The sequence below is a fragment of the Somniosus microcephalus genome, chromosome 9, assembly GCF_052327205.1.
Source record: "Somniosus microcephalus isolate GS21.2 chromosome 9, FLI_Smic_1.0, whole genome shotgun sequence".
NCBI classification, from domain to species: Eukaryota; Metazoa; Chordata; class Chondrichthyes; order Squaliformes; family Somniosidae; genus Somniosus; species Somniosus microcephalus.
In genome coordinates this window covers 247,621,598-247,639,179 of record NC_140995.1, presented here as the reverse complement: position 1 = coordinate 247,639,179, position 17,582 = coordinate 247,621,598, and the positions used below count along the sequence as shown (strand labels likewise).

The 17,582-nt window shown below is 57.0% G+C and overlaps 1 protein-coding gene across 9 annotated transcripts in view; it reads left to right on the top strand.

Moving 5' to 3' along the window:
- Window positions 1–17,582, top strand: part of LOC147113198 (uncharacterized) — a 337,266-nt gene that overhangs the window by 120,663 nt on the left and 199,021 nt on the right. For 8 of the 9 annotated variants that reach the window (XR_015079637.1, XM_085998113.1, XM_085998114.1 and 5 more), the window contains 4 exons: window positions 4,116–4,230; window positions 10,017–10,103; window positions 14,418–14,539; window positions 16,157–16,325. Coding sequence is in view for 8 of the 9 variants with exons in the window: in XM_085998113.1 (XP_085854239.1) it covers window positions 4,116–4,230; window positions 10,017–10,103; window positions 14,418–14,539; window positions 16,157–16,325 (493 nt within the window). In the remaining variant the exon portion in view is untranslated. The remainder of the gene's footprint in view (window positions 1–4,115; window positions 4,231–10,016; window positions 10,104–14,417; window positions 14,540–16,156; window positions 16,326–17,582) is intronic. The other variant, XM_085998109.1, reaches the window with a different exon arrangement.

The window sequence follows — 17,582 nt, the reverse complement described above, 5'->3', positions numbered from 1 at the left end:
CAGGAGGCGGCCGTTCAGCCCCTCGAGCTTGTTACACAGGTACAGGAGGAGGCCATTCAGCCCCTCGAGCCCATGCACAGGAACAGGAGGAGGCCCATTCAGCCCCTCGAGCTTGTTACACAGGAACAGGAGGAGGCCATTCAGCTCCTCGAGCCTGTTACACAGGAACAGGAGGAGGCCATTCAGCCCCTCGAGCCTGTTACACAGGAACAGGAGGAGGCCATTCAGCCCCTCGAGCACATTACACAGGAACAGGAGGAGGCCATTCAGCCCCTCGAGCTTGATACACAGGAACAGGAGGAGGCCATTCAGCCGCTCGAGCCTGTTACACAGGAACAGGAGGAGGCCATTCAGCCCCCTGAGCCCATTAAACAGGAACAGGAGGAGACCATTCAGCCCCTCGACCCTGTTACACAGGAACAGGAGGAGGCCATTCAGCCCCTTGAGCCCATTACACAGGAACATGAGGTGGCCATTCAGCCCCTTGAGCCCATTATACAGGAACAGGAGGAGGCCATTCAGCCCCTTGAGCCCATTACACAGGAACAGGAGGTGGCCATTCAGCCCCTTGAGCCCATTACTCAGGAACAGGAGGTAGCCATTCAGCCCCTCGAGCCTGTTGCACAGGAACAGGAGGAGGCCATTCAGCCCCTCGAGCCAGTTACACAGGAACAGGAGGAGGCCACTCAGCCCCTCGAGCATGTTACACAGGAAGAGGAGGAGGCCATTCAGCCCCTCGAGCATGTTACACAGGAAGAGGAGGAGGCCATTCAGCCCCTCGAGCCCAATGAATAGGAACAGGAGGAGGACATTCAGCCCCTCGACCCTGTTACACAGGAACAGAGGAGGCCATTCAACCCCTCGACCCTGTTACACAGGAACAGGAGGAGGCCGTTCAGCCCCTCGAGCTTGTTACACAGGAACAGGAGGAGGCCATTCAGCCCCTCGAGCCTGTTACACAGGAACAGGAGGAGGCCATTCAGTCCCTCGAGCCTGTTACACAGGAACAGGAGGAGGCCATTCAGCCCCTCAAGCCTGTTACACAGGAACAGGAGGAGGCCATTCAGCCCCTCGAGCCCATTACACAGGAACAGGAGGAGGCAATTCAGCCCCTCGACCCCATTACACAGGAACAGGAGGAGGCCATTCAGCCCCTCGAGCCTGTTACACAGGAACAGGAGGAGGCCGTTCAGCCCCTCGAGCTTGTTACACAGGAACAGGAGGAGGTCTTTCAGCCCCTCGAGCCCATTACATAGGAACAGGAGGAGGCCATTCAGCCCCTCGATCCCATTACACAGGAACAGGAGGAGGCCATTCAGACCCTCGACGCTGTTACACAGGAACAGGAGGAGGCCATTCAGCCCCTCGAGCCAGTTACACAGGAACAGAGGAGGCCATTCAGCCCCTTGAGCCCATTACACAGGAACAGGAGGTGGCCATTCAGCCCCTTGAGCCCATTATACAGGAACAGGAGGAGGCCATTCAGCCCCTTGAACCCATTACACAGGAACAGGAGGTGGCCATTCAGCCCCTTGAGCCCATTATACAGGAACAGGAGGAGTCCATTCAGCCCCTTGAGCCCATTACACAGGAACAGGAGGTGGCCATTCAGCCCCTCGAGCCTGTTACACAGGAACAGGAGGAGGCCATTCAGCCCCTCGAGCCTGTTACACAGGAACAGGAGGAAGCCATTCAGCCCCTCGAGCCAGTTACACAGGAACAGGAGGAGGCCATTCGGCCTCTCGAGCTTGATACACAGGAACAGGAGGAGGCCATTCAGCCCCTCGAGCCCATTACACAGGAACAGGAGGAGGCCATTCAGCCCCTCGAGCCCATTACACAGGAACAGGAGGAGGCCATTCAGCCCCTCGACCCTGTTACACCGGAACAGGAGGAGGCTATTCAGCCCCTCGAGCCTGTTACACAGGAACAGGAGAATGCCATTCAGCCGCTCGAGCCAGTTACACAGGAACAGGAGGAGGCCATTCAGCCCCTCGAGCCTGTTACGCAGTAACACGAGGAGGCCACTCAACCCCTCGAGCCTGTTACAGAGGAACAGGAGGAGGCCATTCAACCCCTCGAGCCTGTTACACAGGAACAGGAGGAGGCCATTCAGACCCTCGAGCCTTTTTACACAGGAACAGGAGGAGGCCATTCAGCCCCTCGAGCCCGTTAAATAGGAACAGGAGGATGCCATTCAGCCCCTGAAGCCCGTTACACAGGAACAGGAGGAGGTCATTCAGCCCCTCGAGCCCATTAAATAGGAACAGGAGGAGGTCATTCAGCCCCTCGAGCCTTTTAAATAGGAACAGGAGGAAGCCATTCTGCCCCTCGACCGTGTTACACAGGATCAGAGGAGGCCATTCAGCCCCTCGAGCCTGTTACACAGGAACAGAGGAGGCCATACAACCCTTCGACCCTGTTACACAGGAACAGGAGGAGGACATTCAGCCCCTCAAGCCCGTTACACAGGAACAGGAGGAGGCCCATTCAGTCCCTCGAACCCGTTACGCAGGAACAGGAGGAAGCCATTCAGCCCCTCCAGCTCATTACACAGGAACAGGAGGAGGCCGTTCGGCCCCTTGAGCTTGTTACACAGGAACAGGAGGAGGCCATTTAGCCCCTCGAGCCTGTTACATAGGAACAGGAGGAGGCCGTTCAGCCCCTTGAGTCCATTACACAGGAACAGGAGGAGGCCATTCAGCCGCTCGAGCCAGTTACACAGGAACAGGAGGAGGCCATTCAGCCCCTCGAGCCTGTTACACAGTAACACGAGGAGGCCACTCAACCCCTCGAGCCTGTTACAGAGGAACAGGAGGAGGCCATTCAACCCCTCGAGCCTGTTACACAGGAACAGGAGGAGGCCATTCAGCCCCTTGAGCCTTTTTACACCGGAACAGGAGGAGGCCATTCAGCCCCTCGAGCCTGTTACACAGGAACAGGAGGAGGCCATTCAGCCCCTCGAGCCTGTTACACAGTAACAGGAGGAGGCCATTCAGCCCCTCGAGCCCGTTAAATAGGAACAGGAGGATGCAATTCAGCCCCTGAAGCCCGTTACACAGGAACAGGAGGAGGCCATTCAGCCCCTCGAGCCCATTAAATAGGAACAGGAGGAAGCCATTCTGCCCCTCGATCATGTTACACAGGATCAGAGGAGGCCATTCAGCCCCTCGAGCCTGTTACACAGGAACAGGAGGAGGACATTCAGCCCCTCGAGCCCGTTACACAGGAAGAGGAGGAGGCCATTCAGCCCCTCGAGCCTGTTACACAGGAACAGGAGGAGGCCATTCAGCCCCTCGAGCCCATTAAATAGGAACAGGAGGAAGCCATTCTGCCCCTCGAGCCTGTTCCACCATTCAATTAGAACGTGGCTGATCTGTTCCGCAACTCCATTTACCCGCCTTTGCTCCATATCCCTCGATACCCTTACCCACCAAAAATCTACCGATCTCGGTCTTGAAAGCTCCAATGGACACCCAGCACCCACAGCCTTTTGGGGGAGAGAGTTCCAGATTTCCACCACCCTTTGTGTGGAGAAGTGCTTCCTGACATCACCCCTGAACGGCCTGGCTCTGATTTTAAGATTGTACCCCCTTGATGGCAAATTGAATTGAACAGATCTGGTAATTTGTGGGTTAGCACCGGAAGAAAGGGATCCTGCTAGGAGGCGAACTAGGGGGAGGGAACACGGAGTGAGTAGGTGATGGGCTGGGTGCAGCAGTTGTGCTGGTTATGTTACTGGACTAGTAATCCGGAAATCCCACCCTGGCACTGGGAGAATTTGAATTTAGGTTCAAAAATCAGGATGAACGTGACCAGGAAACTGTCGGATTGTCGTATAAACCGAACTGGTTCACTGATGTCCTTTAGGGAAGGCAATCTGCCATCCTGACCCGGTCTGGGCCTACATGTGACTCCAGTCCCACAACAACGTGGTTGACTCTGAACTTCCCTCAGGGCAACCAAGGATTGGCAATAAAGGCCTGCCTTTCCTGAGAGGCCCACAACCCGGGAGAAAAGTCTAACAAGGAAGCGAGGGGCAGCCTGGGGCTTTGAGTCGAATGAGGCCTGGTTGTTACGACAGGGGTCTGACTGTCACATCTCCTCTCCCACAGGTGGGTGAAAGGTCAGGTGCTGCTCTCTGGGCATCACCAGGAGCTGCAGGAGGCTCTGGAAGGGGCGGCCTTTCGCCATCAGGCACAAAGACTCCTGAAGGCCATCGCTGAGCAGGTAATGAACATCTCCCAGTGAGACAACACCTTTACCGCAGTGAAACATCCCAGGGTGCTTCACAGGAGCGATTATCAAACAAAACTTGACACCGAGACACACAAGGAGATATTAGGGCAGGTGACCAAAAGCTTGGTCAAAGAGGTCGGTTTTAAGGAGCGTCTTAAAGGAGGAGAGAGAGGCGGAGAGATTTAGGGAGGGAATTCCATAGCTTAGGACCTCAGCAGCTGAAGGCACGGCTGCCAATGGTGGAGCGATTAAAATCAGGGATGCTCAAGAGGGCAGAATTGGAGGAGCGCGGAGATCCTGGAAGGTTGTGGGGCTGGAGGAGATTACAGAGATAGGGAGTGTATTGATTTGTATGTGGGTTCAATGACGACACATTCATGAAAGAGAATGACTTTTATCTAAAGTATGTTCAACTCAGTTAACAGCATTACAGGAGACACCATGTTAGAGATCCATCTAAAACTAAACTAAAACTAAACTGCTTGTCTCTCACATGCCCTCTGCTGGTCAGGCATAAGTAATCAAACAGGCAAATATGCTGGTAAGGCATCATAATCAAACAGGCAAATACCATCACTATTTGCTGATATCATTACAGGGAGGGGCGAGGACATGGAGAGATTTGAAAACAAAGATGAGAATTTTCAAATCAAGGCGTCCCCGGGAAACGGATCAGATGCTTCAATTCGAACTCTGTTCTGGGGTTGTCCATGAGCGGGCCACTTTCCAGATGGATCTTTGGGTAAAGCCGGGGCTCCGGGCCATACTGGGCTACACAGGTTGGGGGAACATATCCTGGCGATGCAGCAACAAGTAGACATTTCTTCGCAGCACGGAGAGTGGCCGTGGACTGCAAAGGGGCGATTGAGCTCATCACTGGCGTCCTGTAGACCGGGGCTCAGTGGGCAGCACTCTCGACTGTGAGTCAGGAGTTCATGGGTACGGGCCTCACTGCAGAGACTTCAGCCCAGAATCCAGGCTGACACTCCAGTGCAATACTGAGGGAGCGCAGCTCTGTCAGAGGGTCAGTACTGAGGGAGCTCTGCTCTGTCAGAGGGTCAGTACTGAGGGAGCGCTGCACTGTCGGCGGGTCAGTACTGAGGGAGCTCTGCTCTGTCGGAGGGTCAGTACTGAGGGAGCGTTGCTCTGTCGGAGGGTCAGTACTGAGGGAGTGCTGCACTGTCGGAGGGTCAGTACTGAGGGAGCTCTGCTCTGTCGGAGGGTCAGTACTGAGGGAGCTCTGCTCTGTCGGCGGGTCAGTACTGAGGGAGCTCTGCTCTGTCGGAGGGTCAGTACTGAGGGAGCGCTGCTCTGTCAGAGGGTCAGTACTGAGGGAGCGCTGCTCTGTCGGCGGGGCAGTACTGAGGGAGCGCTGCACTGTCGGCGGGTCAGTACTGAGGGAGCTCTGCTCTGTCGGAGGGTCAGTACTGAGGGAGCGCTGCTCTGTCGGAGGGTCAGTACTGAGGGAGCGCTGCTCTGTCGGCGGGGCAGTACTGAGGGAGCTCTGCTCTGTCGGAGGGTCAGTACTGAGGGAGCTCTGCTCTGTCGGAGGGTCAGTACTGAGGGAGCGCTGCTCTGTCGGAGGGTCAGTACTGAGGGAGCGCTGCTCTGTCCGAGGGGCAGTACTGAGGGAACGCCGCACTGTCAGAGTGGCAGTACTGAGGGAGTGTTGCACTGTCGGAGGGGCAGTGCTGAGGGAGTGCTGCACTGTCAGAGGGGCAGTACTGAGGGAGCGCTGCTCTGTCGGAGGGGCAGTACTGAGGGAGCGCTGCTCTGTCGGTGGGTCAGTACTGAGGGAGCGCTGCTCTGTCGGAGGGTCAGTACTGAGGGAGTGCTGCTCTGTCGGAGGGGCAGTGCTGAGGGAGTGCTGCACTGTCAGAGAGGCAGTACTGAGGGAGCACTGCTCTGTCGGAGGGTCAGTACTGAGGGAGCGCTGCACTGTCAGAGTGTCAGTACTGAGGGAGCACCGCACTGTCAGAGTGGCAGTACTGAGGGAGTGTTGCACTGTTGGAGGGGCAGTGCTGAGGGAGTGCTGCACTGTCGGAGGGGCAGGACTGAGGGAGTGTTGCACTGTCGGAGGGGCAGTGCTGAGGGAGCGCTGCACTGTCGGAGGGGCAGTACTGAGGGAGCGCTGCACTGTCGGAGGGGCAGTACTGAGGGAGCACTGCACTGTTGGAGGGGCAGTACTGAGGGACCGCTGCACTGTCGGAGGGGCAGTACTAAGGGAGCGCTGCACTGTTGGAGGGGCAGTACTGAGGGAGCGCTGCACTGTCGGAGGGGCAGTACTGAGGGAGTGCTGCACTGTCAGAGGAGCAGTACTGAGGGAGTGCTGCACTGTGGGAGGGGCAGTACTGAGGGAGCGCTGAACTGTCGGAGGGGCAGTACTGAGGGAGCGCTGCACTGTCGGAGAGGCAGTACTGAGGGAGTGCTGCACTGTCGGAGGGTCATTACTGAGGGAGCACTGCACTGTCGGAGGGTCAGTACCGAGGGAGAGCTGCACTGTCGGAGGGTCAGTACTGAGGGAGCGCTGCACTGTCCGAGGGGCCGTACTAAGGGAGCGCTGCACTGTCGGAGGGGCAGTACTGAGGGAGCGCTGCACTGTCGGAGGGGCAGTACTGAGGGTGCACTGCATTGTCGGAGGGGCAGTACTGAGGGAGCGCTGCACTGTCGGCGGGTCAGTACTGAGGGAGCTCTGCTCTGTCGGAGGGTCAGTACTGAGGGAGCGTTGCTCTGTCGGAGGGGCAGTGCTGAGGGAGTGCTGCACTGTCAGAGGGGCAGTACTGAGGGAGCGCTGCTCTGTCGGAGGGGCAGTACTGAGGGAGCGCTGCTCTGTCGGTGGGTCAGTACTGAGGGAGCGCTGCTCTGTCGGAGGGTCAGTACTGAGGGAGTGCTGCTCTGTCGGAGGGTCAGTACTGAGGGAGCGCTGCTCTGTCGGAGGGGCAGTGCTGAGGGAGTGCTGCACTGTCAGAGGGGCAGTACTGAGGGAGCACTGCTCTGTCGGAGGGTCAGTACTGAGGGAGCGCTGCACTGTCAGAGCGTCAGTACTGAGGGAGAACCGCACTGTCAGAGTGGCAGTACTGAGGGAGTGTTGCACTGTTGGAGGGGCAGTGCTGAGGGAGTGCTGCACTGTCGGAGGGGCAGGACTGAGGGAGTGTTGCACTGTCGGAGGGGCAGTGCTGAGGGAGCGCTGCACTGTCGGAGGGGCAGTACTGAGGGAGCGCTGCACTGTCGGAGGGGCAGTACTGAGGGAGCACTGCACTGTTGGAGGGGCAGTACTGAGGGACCGCTGCACTGTCGGAGGGGCAGTACTAAGGGAGCGCTGCACTGTTGGAGGGGCAGTACTGAGGGAGCGCTGCACTGTCGGAGGGGCAGTACTGAGGGAGTGCTGCACTGTCAGAGGAGCAGTACTGAGGGAGTGCTGCACTGTGGGAGGGGCAGTACTGAGGGAGCGCTGAACTGTCGGAGGGGCAGTACTGAGGGAGCGCTGCACTGTCGGAGAGGCTGTACTGAGGGAGTGCTGCACTGTCGGAGGGTCATTACTGAGGGAGCACTGCACTGTCGGAGGGTCAGTACCGAGGGAGAGCTGCACTGTCGGAGGGGCCGTACTGAGGGAGCGCTGCACTGTCGGAGGGGCAGTACTGAGGGAGCGCTGCACTGTCGGAGGGTCATTCCTGAGGGAGCACTGCACTGTCGGAGGTTCAGTACTGAGGGAGCGCTGCACTGTCCGAGGGGCCGTACTGAGGGAGCGCTGCACTGTCGGAGGGGCAGTACTGAGGGAGCGCTGCACTGTCGGAGTGGCAGTACTGAGGGAGCACTGCACTGTCGGAGGGGCTGTACTGAGGGAGAGCTGCACTGTCGGAGGGGCAGTACTGAGGGAGCGCTGCACTGTCGGAGGGGCAGTACTGAGGGAGCACTGCACTGTCGGAGGGGCAGTACTGAGGGAGCGCTGCACTGTCGGAGGGGCAGTACTGAGGGAGTGCTGCACTGTCGGAGGGTCATTCCTGAGGGAGCACTGCACTGTCGGAGGGTCAGTACTGAGGGAGAGCTGCACTGTCGGAGGGTCAGTACTGAGGGAGCGCTGCACTGTCCGAGGGGCTGTACTGAGGGAGCGCTGCACTGTCGGAGGGGCAGTACTGAGGGAGCGCTGCACTGTCGGAGTGGCAGTACTGAGGGAGCACTGTCGGAGGGGCAGTACTGAGGGAGAGCTGCACTGTCGGAGGGGCAGTACTGTGGGGGCGCCGCACTGTCAGAGGGGCAGTACTGAGGGAGCGCTGCACTGTCAGAGGGGCAGTACCGAGGGAGCGCCGCACTGCCGGAGGGTCAGTACTGAGGGAGCGCTGCACTGTCAGAGGGGCAGTACTGAGGGAGTGCTGCACTGTCGTAGGGGCAGTACTGAGGGAGAGCTGCACTGTCGGAGGGTCAGTACTGAGGGAGTGCTGCACTGTCGTAGGGGCAGTACTGAGGGAGAGCTGCACTGTCGGAGGGGCAGTACTGAGGGAGCGCTGCACTGTCGGAGGGACAGTACTGAGGGAGCGCTGCACTGTCGGAGGGGCAGTACTGAGGGAGTTTTATTATTGGTGACAATAGTTAACATTGTAAATGAAGAAACATCAGAAGGGAGCTGCAGAACAGTGGGCGCAGGATAGAACCTTTACAATGAGGATTACCAATAATTTCACAGACATAATGATAAGTATTATTAATAATTGCAGATTTACTTAAGGTCACACTTGGGATACATGGCGGGAGAATTCTCTCGTTCGATCTCGAGCTCGAAGGGTTAACGGCTGGGCGCGTCTGGTCGAATTGTAAAGTGTCTGTTCTAACAGCCGCCTTTTAAACCTTTCTTTCACTCTGCCTTCCTGAGTATCGGCAGGATTCTACATGATCTTATCCAAGTGGCTGCTGTGATGCTAGTTTTAACAAGAATCACTGCCCATCACCGTGACTGAACTCTCCCTCCTGTCATTCAACTGGAGACAGTTACAAGGCCCAAGGTTCTCCGACAGGCGAGTTAACTCTTGCCGTGTGCATACCTGTCCTTGGAGGAGTTAATCCTGTGGAGGAGAGCTGAGATATCTATTGGGCTCGGACAAGGAAAGCTTAGAACTGATTGCTTCTCAGCTGACCTCTCTGTCTGGTAACTTTTAATGCCCATTTTTTTATTAATTCATGGGATGTTGTGTCACTGGCCAGGCCTGCATTTATTGGCCATCCCTCATTGCCCCTGAACCGCTGCAGTCCGTGTGGTGAAGGTATTATTGTTTTTTGTAGCGGTTTGTTGTAACTGAGTGTCTCACTGGGCCATTTCAGAGAGCAGTTAAGAGTCAACCACATTGCTGTGGGTCTGGAGTCACATATCGGCCAGACCGGGTAAGGGCGGCAGATTTCCTTCCCTAAAGGACATTAGTGAACCAGATGGGTTTTTACCACAATCGATAGTTTCATGGTCACCATTACTGAGACTAGCTTTTTATTTAATGAACTGAATTTAAACTCGTGTCTCTGGATCATTAGTCCAGGCCTCTGGATCACTGGTCCAGTAACAGAACCACTATTCTATCGTACCTCACTTAACAGGCACAAGATAAAAGTTAATCTAAAGGTTTCACCCTTTCCTTACAGCAGGCGCTGTGGGCTGGTTGGTTGGGCGGGATTGTGGGCTGCATGGACCTGGAGCTCAGAGCCACGTGCTATTGGGTCTGAGCTGCGATTCTCACCGACCCACCCCATTCGGGTGTAAGACGCGCTAAAGTCTCTCCTTATCTCTCACGCAGAGGGAGCGAGTCGGTGACCCAGACGTTGACGGTGGAGCCCAGCCACCATCTCGCAGAGACTGTCGGGACATTGCCTCACAGGTCATGGTTTGTATTGAGTTACTGGCGAGAGACTGGGGGCTGAGGAGGGGCTGGGAGATATAGCAGTGCAAGTACGCAGATCATTAAACACTAGTGGCCAGGTACAAAGAGCAACCAAAAGGGCTGATGGGATCTTGGCCTTTATCTCGAGGGCTGGAGCACAAAGGGGTGGAAGTTGTACAGAGCTCGGGTCAGACCCCACCTGGACACTGGGTTCAGTTCTGGGCCCCGCACCTCAGGAAGGATACACTGGCCTCGGAGGAGGAGCAGCGCAGACTCACCAGAATGATACTGGGGCTGAAAGGGTAGAATTACGAGGACAGGTTGCACAGACTGGGCTTGTATTCCCTGGGGTTTAGATGATTGAGGGGAGGACCTGGCACCGACCTCGTTGGGCACCTTCAGTGTGCGCTGCACCGGGATCATGCCCCCAACCTCTCGGCCCTTCTCTGGCCGGTAATCTCCTTCCTGTTTGTGAGCGTTTGCTGAGCTCATTGACTGCGGTGTTCCCCTACGAAACAACTGTGACTGCTCTTAAAGAAAGAAAGAAAGAATTTGCCTTTCTCTCGCGCCTTTCCCCAGCTCGGGACGCCCCGAAGCGCTTTACAGCCAATGAAGTACTTTTGTAGCGTAGTCAGTCACAGTGTGGGAAACAAAGTCCTGAATTGGCTGTAATAGCCTTTGAGACATCCTGAGGATAGAAAAGGTGCCGTATCAATGAGCGTTCTCTCTGTCTTTCTGTGGAGAGGCGGGGAGAACAATTCAGCCGCTGGGCTACCGACGAGAGTGAGAAGAGCTGGGGGTAGAAGTTAGTCGGGGCCTGTTTCCTGGGCCCAGACTCATTGCGAGCTGAAAGAACGGGGGGGGGCCCCCAAGACCGACCCCAGATTGGTCCTCGGGCCTCATCTACATATTGGGGGGGAGCTGCTGGCACCTGTCGTGCCTCCAGAGGGCGCTCGTCCCACAGGAACGATGGATTTCGGGCCTGACGTAAGTTCCGGGTGGGGCAATGGACAATGAGAGGGGTGGGAGTGAGGAAGACTGGGATTGTGCAGTCAGGGGAACTGCGCTTGACTCCACAGGAATGGGGGGTTATTATTTTTAACCAATGTAGCTGGAGATTCCTGAGCGGGGGCGGGGCGGGCTCATCGGGAACTCGCTTCCTCCGAGGGCATTATTCTGGAGTTCATGTCTTTCACACCAGTCCACTCTGTCGAGCCAGAGTTCCTGCTCCTGCTCCTGCTCATCATCGCTGCCACAGGTCAGGACAAGATTCCTCCTCTGGCTCCATAACCTGCCCGGCTCATCATTGGTTCGGCCACAGTTAGCACATTAGGGGCCTTCGACAGGCGTTGTTAGGCTCCTTATTATTTAAGGGGCCTAAAACAACAACAACTTGTATTTATATAGCGCCTTTAACATAGTGAAACATCCCAGGGCGCTTCACAGGAGCGATAATCAGACAAAAATCAGACACCGAGCCACTTAAGGAGGTATTAGAACTAGTGAGGGTCAAAGAGGTAAGTTTTAAGGAGCATCATAGAATCATAGAATGGTTGCAGCACACTAGGAGGCCATTCGGCCCGTCGAGCCCGTGCCGGCTCTCTGCAGGAGCCCTTCAGCTAGTCCCGCTCCCCCGCCCTTTCCCCGTAGCCCTGCAAATTCTTTTCTTTCAGGTACTTATCCAATTCCCTTTTAAAAGCCACGATTGAATCTGCCTCCACCGCCCTTTCAGGCAGCGCATTCCAGATCCTAACCCCTCGCTGCGTAAAAAAGTTTTTCCTCGTGTCGCCTTTGGTTGTTCTGCAATCACCTTAAAAAGGAGGAGAGAGAGGCAGAGAGGTTTAGGGAGAGAATTCCAGAGCTTAGGGCCTCGGCAGCTGAAGGCACGGCCGCCAGAGGTTGAGCGATTCAGATCGAGGATGCTCAAAAGACCAGAATTAAAGGAGTGCAGAGATCTCAGGGGTTCTAGGGCTGGAGGAGATTACAGGGATGGGGAGGCGCGAGCTCATGGAGGGATTTGAAAACAAGGATGAAAATTTTGAAATCGAGGTGTTGTTTAACCCGGGAGCCGCTGTAGGTCAGCGAGCCCAGGGGTGATAGATGAACGGGACTTGGGGTGATGGGTGAACGGGACTTGGGGTGAGGGGTGAACGGGACTTGGGGTGAGGGGTGAACGGGACTTGGGGTGAGGGGTGAACGGGACTTGGGGTGATGGGTGAACGGGACTGGGTGTGAGTTAGGACACGGGGAGCGAACCCAGGGGTGAGGGGTGAACGGGACTGGGTGTGAGTTAGGACACGGGGAGCGAGCCCAGGGGTGAGGGGTGAACGGGACTGGGTGTGAGTTAGAACACGGGGCAGTGAGCACAGGGGGTGATGGGTGAACGGGACTGGGTGTGAGTTAGGACACGGGGCAGTGAGCACAGGGGGTGATGGGTGAACGGGACTGGGTGTGAGTTAGGACACGGGGCAGTGAACACAGGGGGTGATGGGTGAACGAGACTGGGTGTGAGTTAGGACACGGGGCAGTGAGCACAGGGGGTGATGGGTGAACGGGACTGGGTGTGAGTTAGGACACGGGGCAGTGAGCACAGGGGGTGATGGGTGAATGGGACTGGGTGTGAGTTAGGACACGGGGCAGTGAGCACAGGGGGTGATGGGTGAACGGGACTGGGTGTGAGTTAGGACATGGAGCAGTGAGCACAGGGGGTGATGGGTGAACGGGACTGGGTGTGAGTTAGGACACGGGGCAGTGAGCACAGAGGGTGATGGGTGAACGGGACTGGGTGCGAGCTAGGACACGGGGCAGTGAGCACAGGGGGTGATGGGTGAACGGGACTGGGTGTGAGTTAGGACACGGGGCAGTGAGCACAGGGGGTGATGGGTGAACGGGACTGGGTGTGAGTTAGGACATGGAGCAGTGAGCACAGGGGGTGATGGGTGAACGGGACTGGGTGTGAGTTAGGACACGGGGCAGTGAGCACGGGGTGATGGGTGAACGGGACTGGGTGTGAGTTAGGACACGGGGCAGTGAGCACAGAGGGTGATGGGTGAACGGGACTGGGTGCGAGCTAGGACACGGGGCAGCGAGCACAGGGGGTGATGGGTGAACGGGACTTGGTGTGAGTTAGGACACGGGGCAGTGAGCACAGGGGGTGATGGGTGAACGGGACTCGGTGTGAGTTAGGACACGGGGCAGTGAGCACAGCGGTGATGGGTGAACGGGACTGGGTGTGAGTTAGGACACGGGGCAGTGAGCACAGGGGGTGATGGGTGAACGGGACTGGGTGTGAGTTAGGACACGGGGCAGTGAGCACAGGGGGTGATGGGTGAACGGGACTGGGTGTGAGTTAGGACACGGGGCAGTGAGCACAGGGGGTGATGGGTGAACGGGACTGGGTGTGAGTTAGGACACGGGGCAGCGAGCACGGGGTGATGGGTGAACGGGACTGGGTGTGAGTTAGGACACGGGGCAGTGAGCACAGGGGGTGATGGGTGAACGGGACTCGGTGTGAGTTAGGACACGGGGCAGTGAGCACAGCGGTGATGGGTGAACGGGACTGGGTGTGAGTTAGGACACGGGGCAGTGAGCACAGGGGGTGATGGGTGAACGGGACTGGGTGTGAGTTAGGACACGGGGCAGCGAGCACAGGGGGTGATGGGTGAACGGGACTGGGTGTGAGTTAGGACACGGGGCAGCGAGCACAGGGGGTGACGGGTGAACGGGACTCGGTGTGAGTTAGGACACGGGGCAGTGAGCACAGGGGGTGATGGGTGAACAGGACTGGGTGTGAGTTAGGACACGGGGCAGTGAGCACAGGGGGTGATGGATGAACGGGACTGGGTGTGAGTTAGGACACGGGGAGCGAGCCCAGGGGTGATGGGTGAACGGGACTGGGTGCGAGTTAGGACACGGGGCAGTGAGCACAGGGGGTGATGGGTGAACGGGACTGGGTGTGAGTTAGGACACGGGGCAGTGAGCAGAGCGGTGATGGGTGAACGGGACGGTGTGAGTTAGGACACGGGGAGCGAGCCCAGGGGCGAGGGGTGAACGGGACTCGGTGTGAGTTAGGACACAGGGAGCAGAGGTTTGGATGAGCTGAGGGAGGGTGGGAGATCAGCCTGGAGCGTGTTGCAATAGTCGTGTCTGGGGGCAGCAAATGGTGGGCCGATTGACACGATTTGCACCCGTTTTAAGCTGCGAACCGATTTCTGCCCCCAGGACAGCAGATGAGGTAAATCAGGACGTTGCGATTAAGTGTTAGAGAGCTCGAGCGGGTCCTTGTTCTTCACGTAACCTTCATTCTCTTCTGGCTAGATGCTGGACGTGAGTGCCAGTCAGCTCTCGGGCCTCCATCTGACCCTGGCTCGACAGATCCTTCCACTACAGAGGCAGGTCAAGGAGCATTGGGCTGTCCTGCAGCAAGTGTCCAAACCCAGGTAATGGTCTGTCCCCCTGCCATCAGACAAGAGCGGGGTGTGACGGGGGAGGGGGAGCGCGGATAAACCGCCTGTTCTTTAGTAACAGGGACAATTACAAGAAATGGGCTCTCCACAGCCAGGGGAGCCAGCTGATGTATTACTGTCTGTCAGGCCCAGATGGAGGCCATTTTCAGGCCTTCTCCAGCAGGCCGAGCCTGATATCACCCAGTCCGATGACCTCCGTGACCCCTGACCCTCTACCCCTGAAGAAGTCTACCACTGTCTGACCCACTGACCCACCCTTCACAGAGAGGAGCCCTTCATCCCCTCTGTCTGGACCTGGATTTTACCCCAGGTCCCAGAGGGTGAAAGGTCAGTGTCACATCAGCACCCATGGAACTGGGGCTCAGGGTGACACCAGCACCCATGGAACTGCGGCTCAGGGTGACACCAGCACCCAAGGAACTGGGGCTCAGGGTGACACCAGCACCCATGGAACTGGGGCCCAGGGTGACACCAGCACCCATGGAACTGGGGCTCAGGGTGATACCAGCACCCAAGGAACTGGGGCTCAGGGTGACACCAGCACCCATGGAACTGGGGCTCAGGGTGACACCAGCACCCATGGAACTGGGGCTCAGGGTGACACCAGCACCCAAGGAACTGGGGCCCAGGGTGACACCAGCACCCATGGAACTGGGGCTCAGGGTGACACCAGCACCCATGGAACTGGGGCTCAGGGTGATACCAGCACCCATGGAACTGGGGCCCAGGGTGACACCAGCACCCATGGAACTGAGGCTCAGGGTGACACCAGCACCCATGGAACTGGGGCCCAGGGTGACACCAGCACCCATGGAACTGAGGCTCAGGGTGACACCAGCACCCATGGAACTGGGGCTCAGGGTGATACCAGCACCCAAGGAACTGGGGCTCAGGGTGACACCAGCACCCAAGGAACTGGGGCTCAGGGTGATACCAGCACCCATGGAACTGGGGCTCAGGGTGACACCAGCACCCATGGAACTGGGGCCCAGGGTGATACCAGCACCCATGGAACTGGGGCTCAGGGTGACACCAGCACCCATGGAACTGGGGCCCAGGGTGATACCAGCACCCATGGAACTGGGGCTCAGGGTGACACCAGCACCCATGGAACTGGGGCTCAGGGTGATACCAGCACCCATGGAACTGGGGCTCAGGGTGACACCAGCACCCATGGAACTGGGGCTCAGGGTGATACCAGCACCCATGGAACTGGGGCTCAGGGTGACACCAGCACCCATGGAACTGGGGCTCAGGGTGACACCAGCACCCATGGAACTGGGGCCCAGGGTGATACCAGCACCCATGGAACTGGGGCTCAGTGGGTGTTGGCACTTTCAGGGGAGGGAATGAGATAGAAAGGTAGTTGGGAGAGGCCTGGGAAGAGGTCACTCCTGCCCCAGACAGTCAGCCGGTTTGCTGCAGCGTAGAGAGAAGGAGATAACTATCTGGGAAATGGAGAAATGAATCCAATGCAGAATTCTGGAGAACGGGTACGAGGGTGAGACGGGCTTGAGGAAGGGATGCACAAACTGCCTTCCCACAATGGTACGTGCCGGAGATTGTTACAAATGCTGTGTGTTTCTCCAGGAGCAAGAGGCCAGGAGTCTGGACAGAGGCGGCAAGTTTGTCAGGTGGAGCAGATCCTGCCTTGACCTCCCACCTAGTCCCAAACAGCGACCTGGGACGGCAGCAGCAGGGAGGGGCGATGAGATATCAGCCCGTGGAACCCGCAGAGCAGTGGGACCAGGGCAGCACGGTCAGTGTGGCGAAGCCTGGGTACAGGGTGGTGGCGGGGGGAGAGGACATAAGGTCTGGGTACGTCCAAACTTGGAGTATTGGGTCAGGTTGTGGTCCTTCTATTTGGGTATGGGATATTCAGATGCTTGGGATGGTGCGGAGGACACTGCCTAAACCGAGGCCCCGTCTGCTCTCTCAGGTGGACGTAAAAGATCCCATGGCACTATTGGAAGAAGACCAGGGGAGTTCTCCCCGGTGTCCTGGGCCAATATTTATCCCTCAACCAACATAACAAAAACAAATTATCTGGTCATTATCACATTGCTGTTTGTGGGAGCTTGCTGTGCGCAAATTAGCTGTCGCGTTTCCCACATTACAACAGTGACTACCCTTCAAAAGTACTTCATTGGCTGTAAAGCGCTTTGGGATGTCCTGAGGTCGTGAAAGGCGCTATAGAAATGCAAGTCTTTCTTTCTAGAATGACATCTGACCTTAGGGCCTGTGGTTATGGGAACCTGTTCCAGGGACTCGGACTAATTACTTCAGAAATCGTGGGTGTGGAGATTTCTACAATGACTAGATTGATTCCTGGGATGAGAGGGCTGTCCTATGAGGAGAGATTGTGTAGAATGGGCTGATACTCTCTGGGGTTTAGAAGAATGAGAGGTGATCTCATTGAAACATACAGGATTCTGAGGGGGATTGACAGGGTAGATGCTGAGAGGTTGTTTCCCCTGGCTGGAGAGTCTAGAACTTGGGGGCACAGTCTCAGGATAAGGGGTCGGCCATTTAATACTGAGATGAGGAGGAATTTCTTCACTCAGAGGGCGGTGAACCTTTGGAATTCTCTGCCCCAGAGGGCTGTGAATGCTGAGTCTTTGAGTATATTCAAGGCTGAGATCGATAGATTTTTGGACTCGAGGGGAATCGAGGGATATGGAGATCAGGCGGGAAAGTGGAGTTGAGGTCGATGATCAGCCATGATCTTATTGAATGGCGGAGCAGGCTCGAGGGGCCAAATGGCCGACTCCTGCTCTTAATTCTTATGGTAGTATCATAGAATCATAGAATGGTTACAGCACGGAAGGGGCCATTCGGCCCGTCGAGCCCGTGCCGGCTCTCGGCAAGAACACTTCAGCCAGTCCCACTCCCCCGCCCTGTCCCCGTAAGCCTGCAAACTTTTTTCCTTCAGGTACTTATCCAATTCCCTTTTGAAAGCTGTGATTGAATCTGCCTCCACCACCCTTTCAGGCCGTGCATTCCAGATCCTCACCAC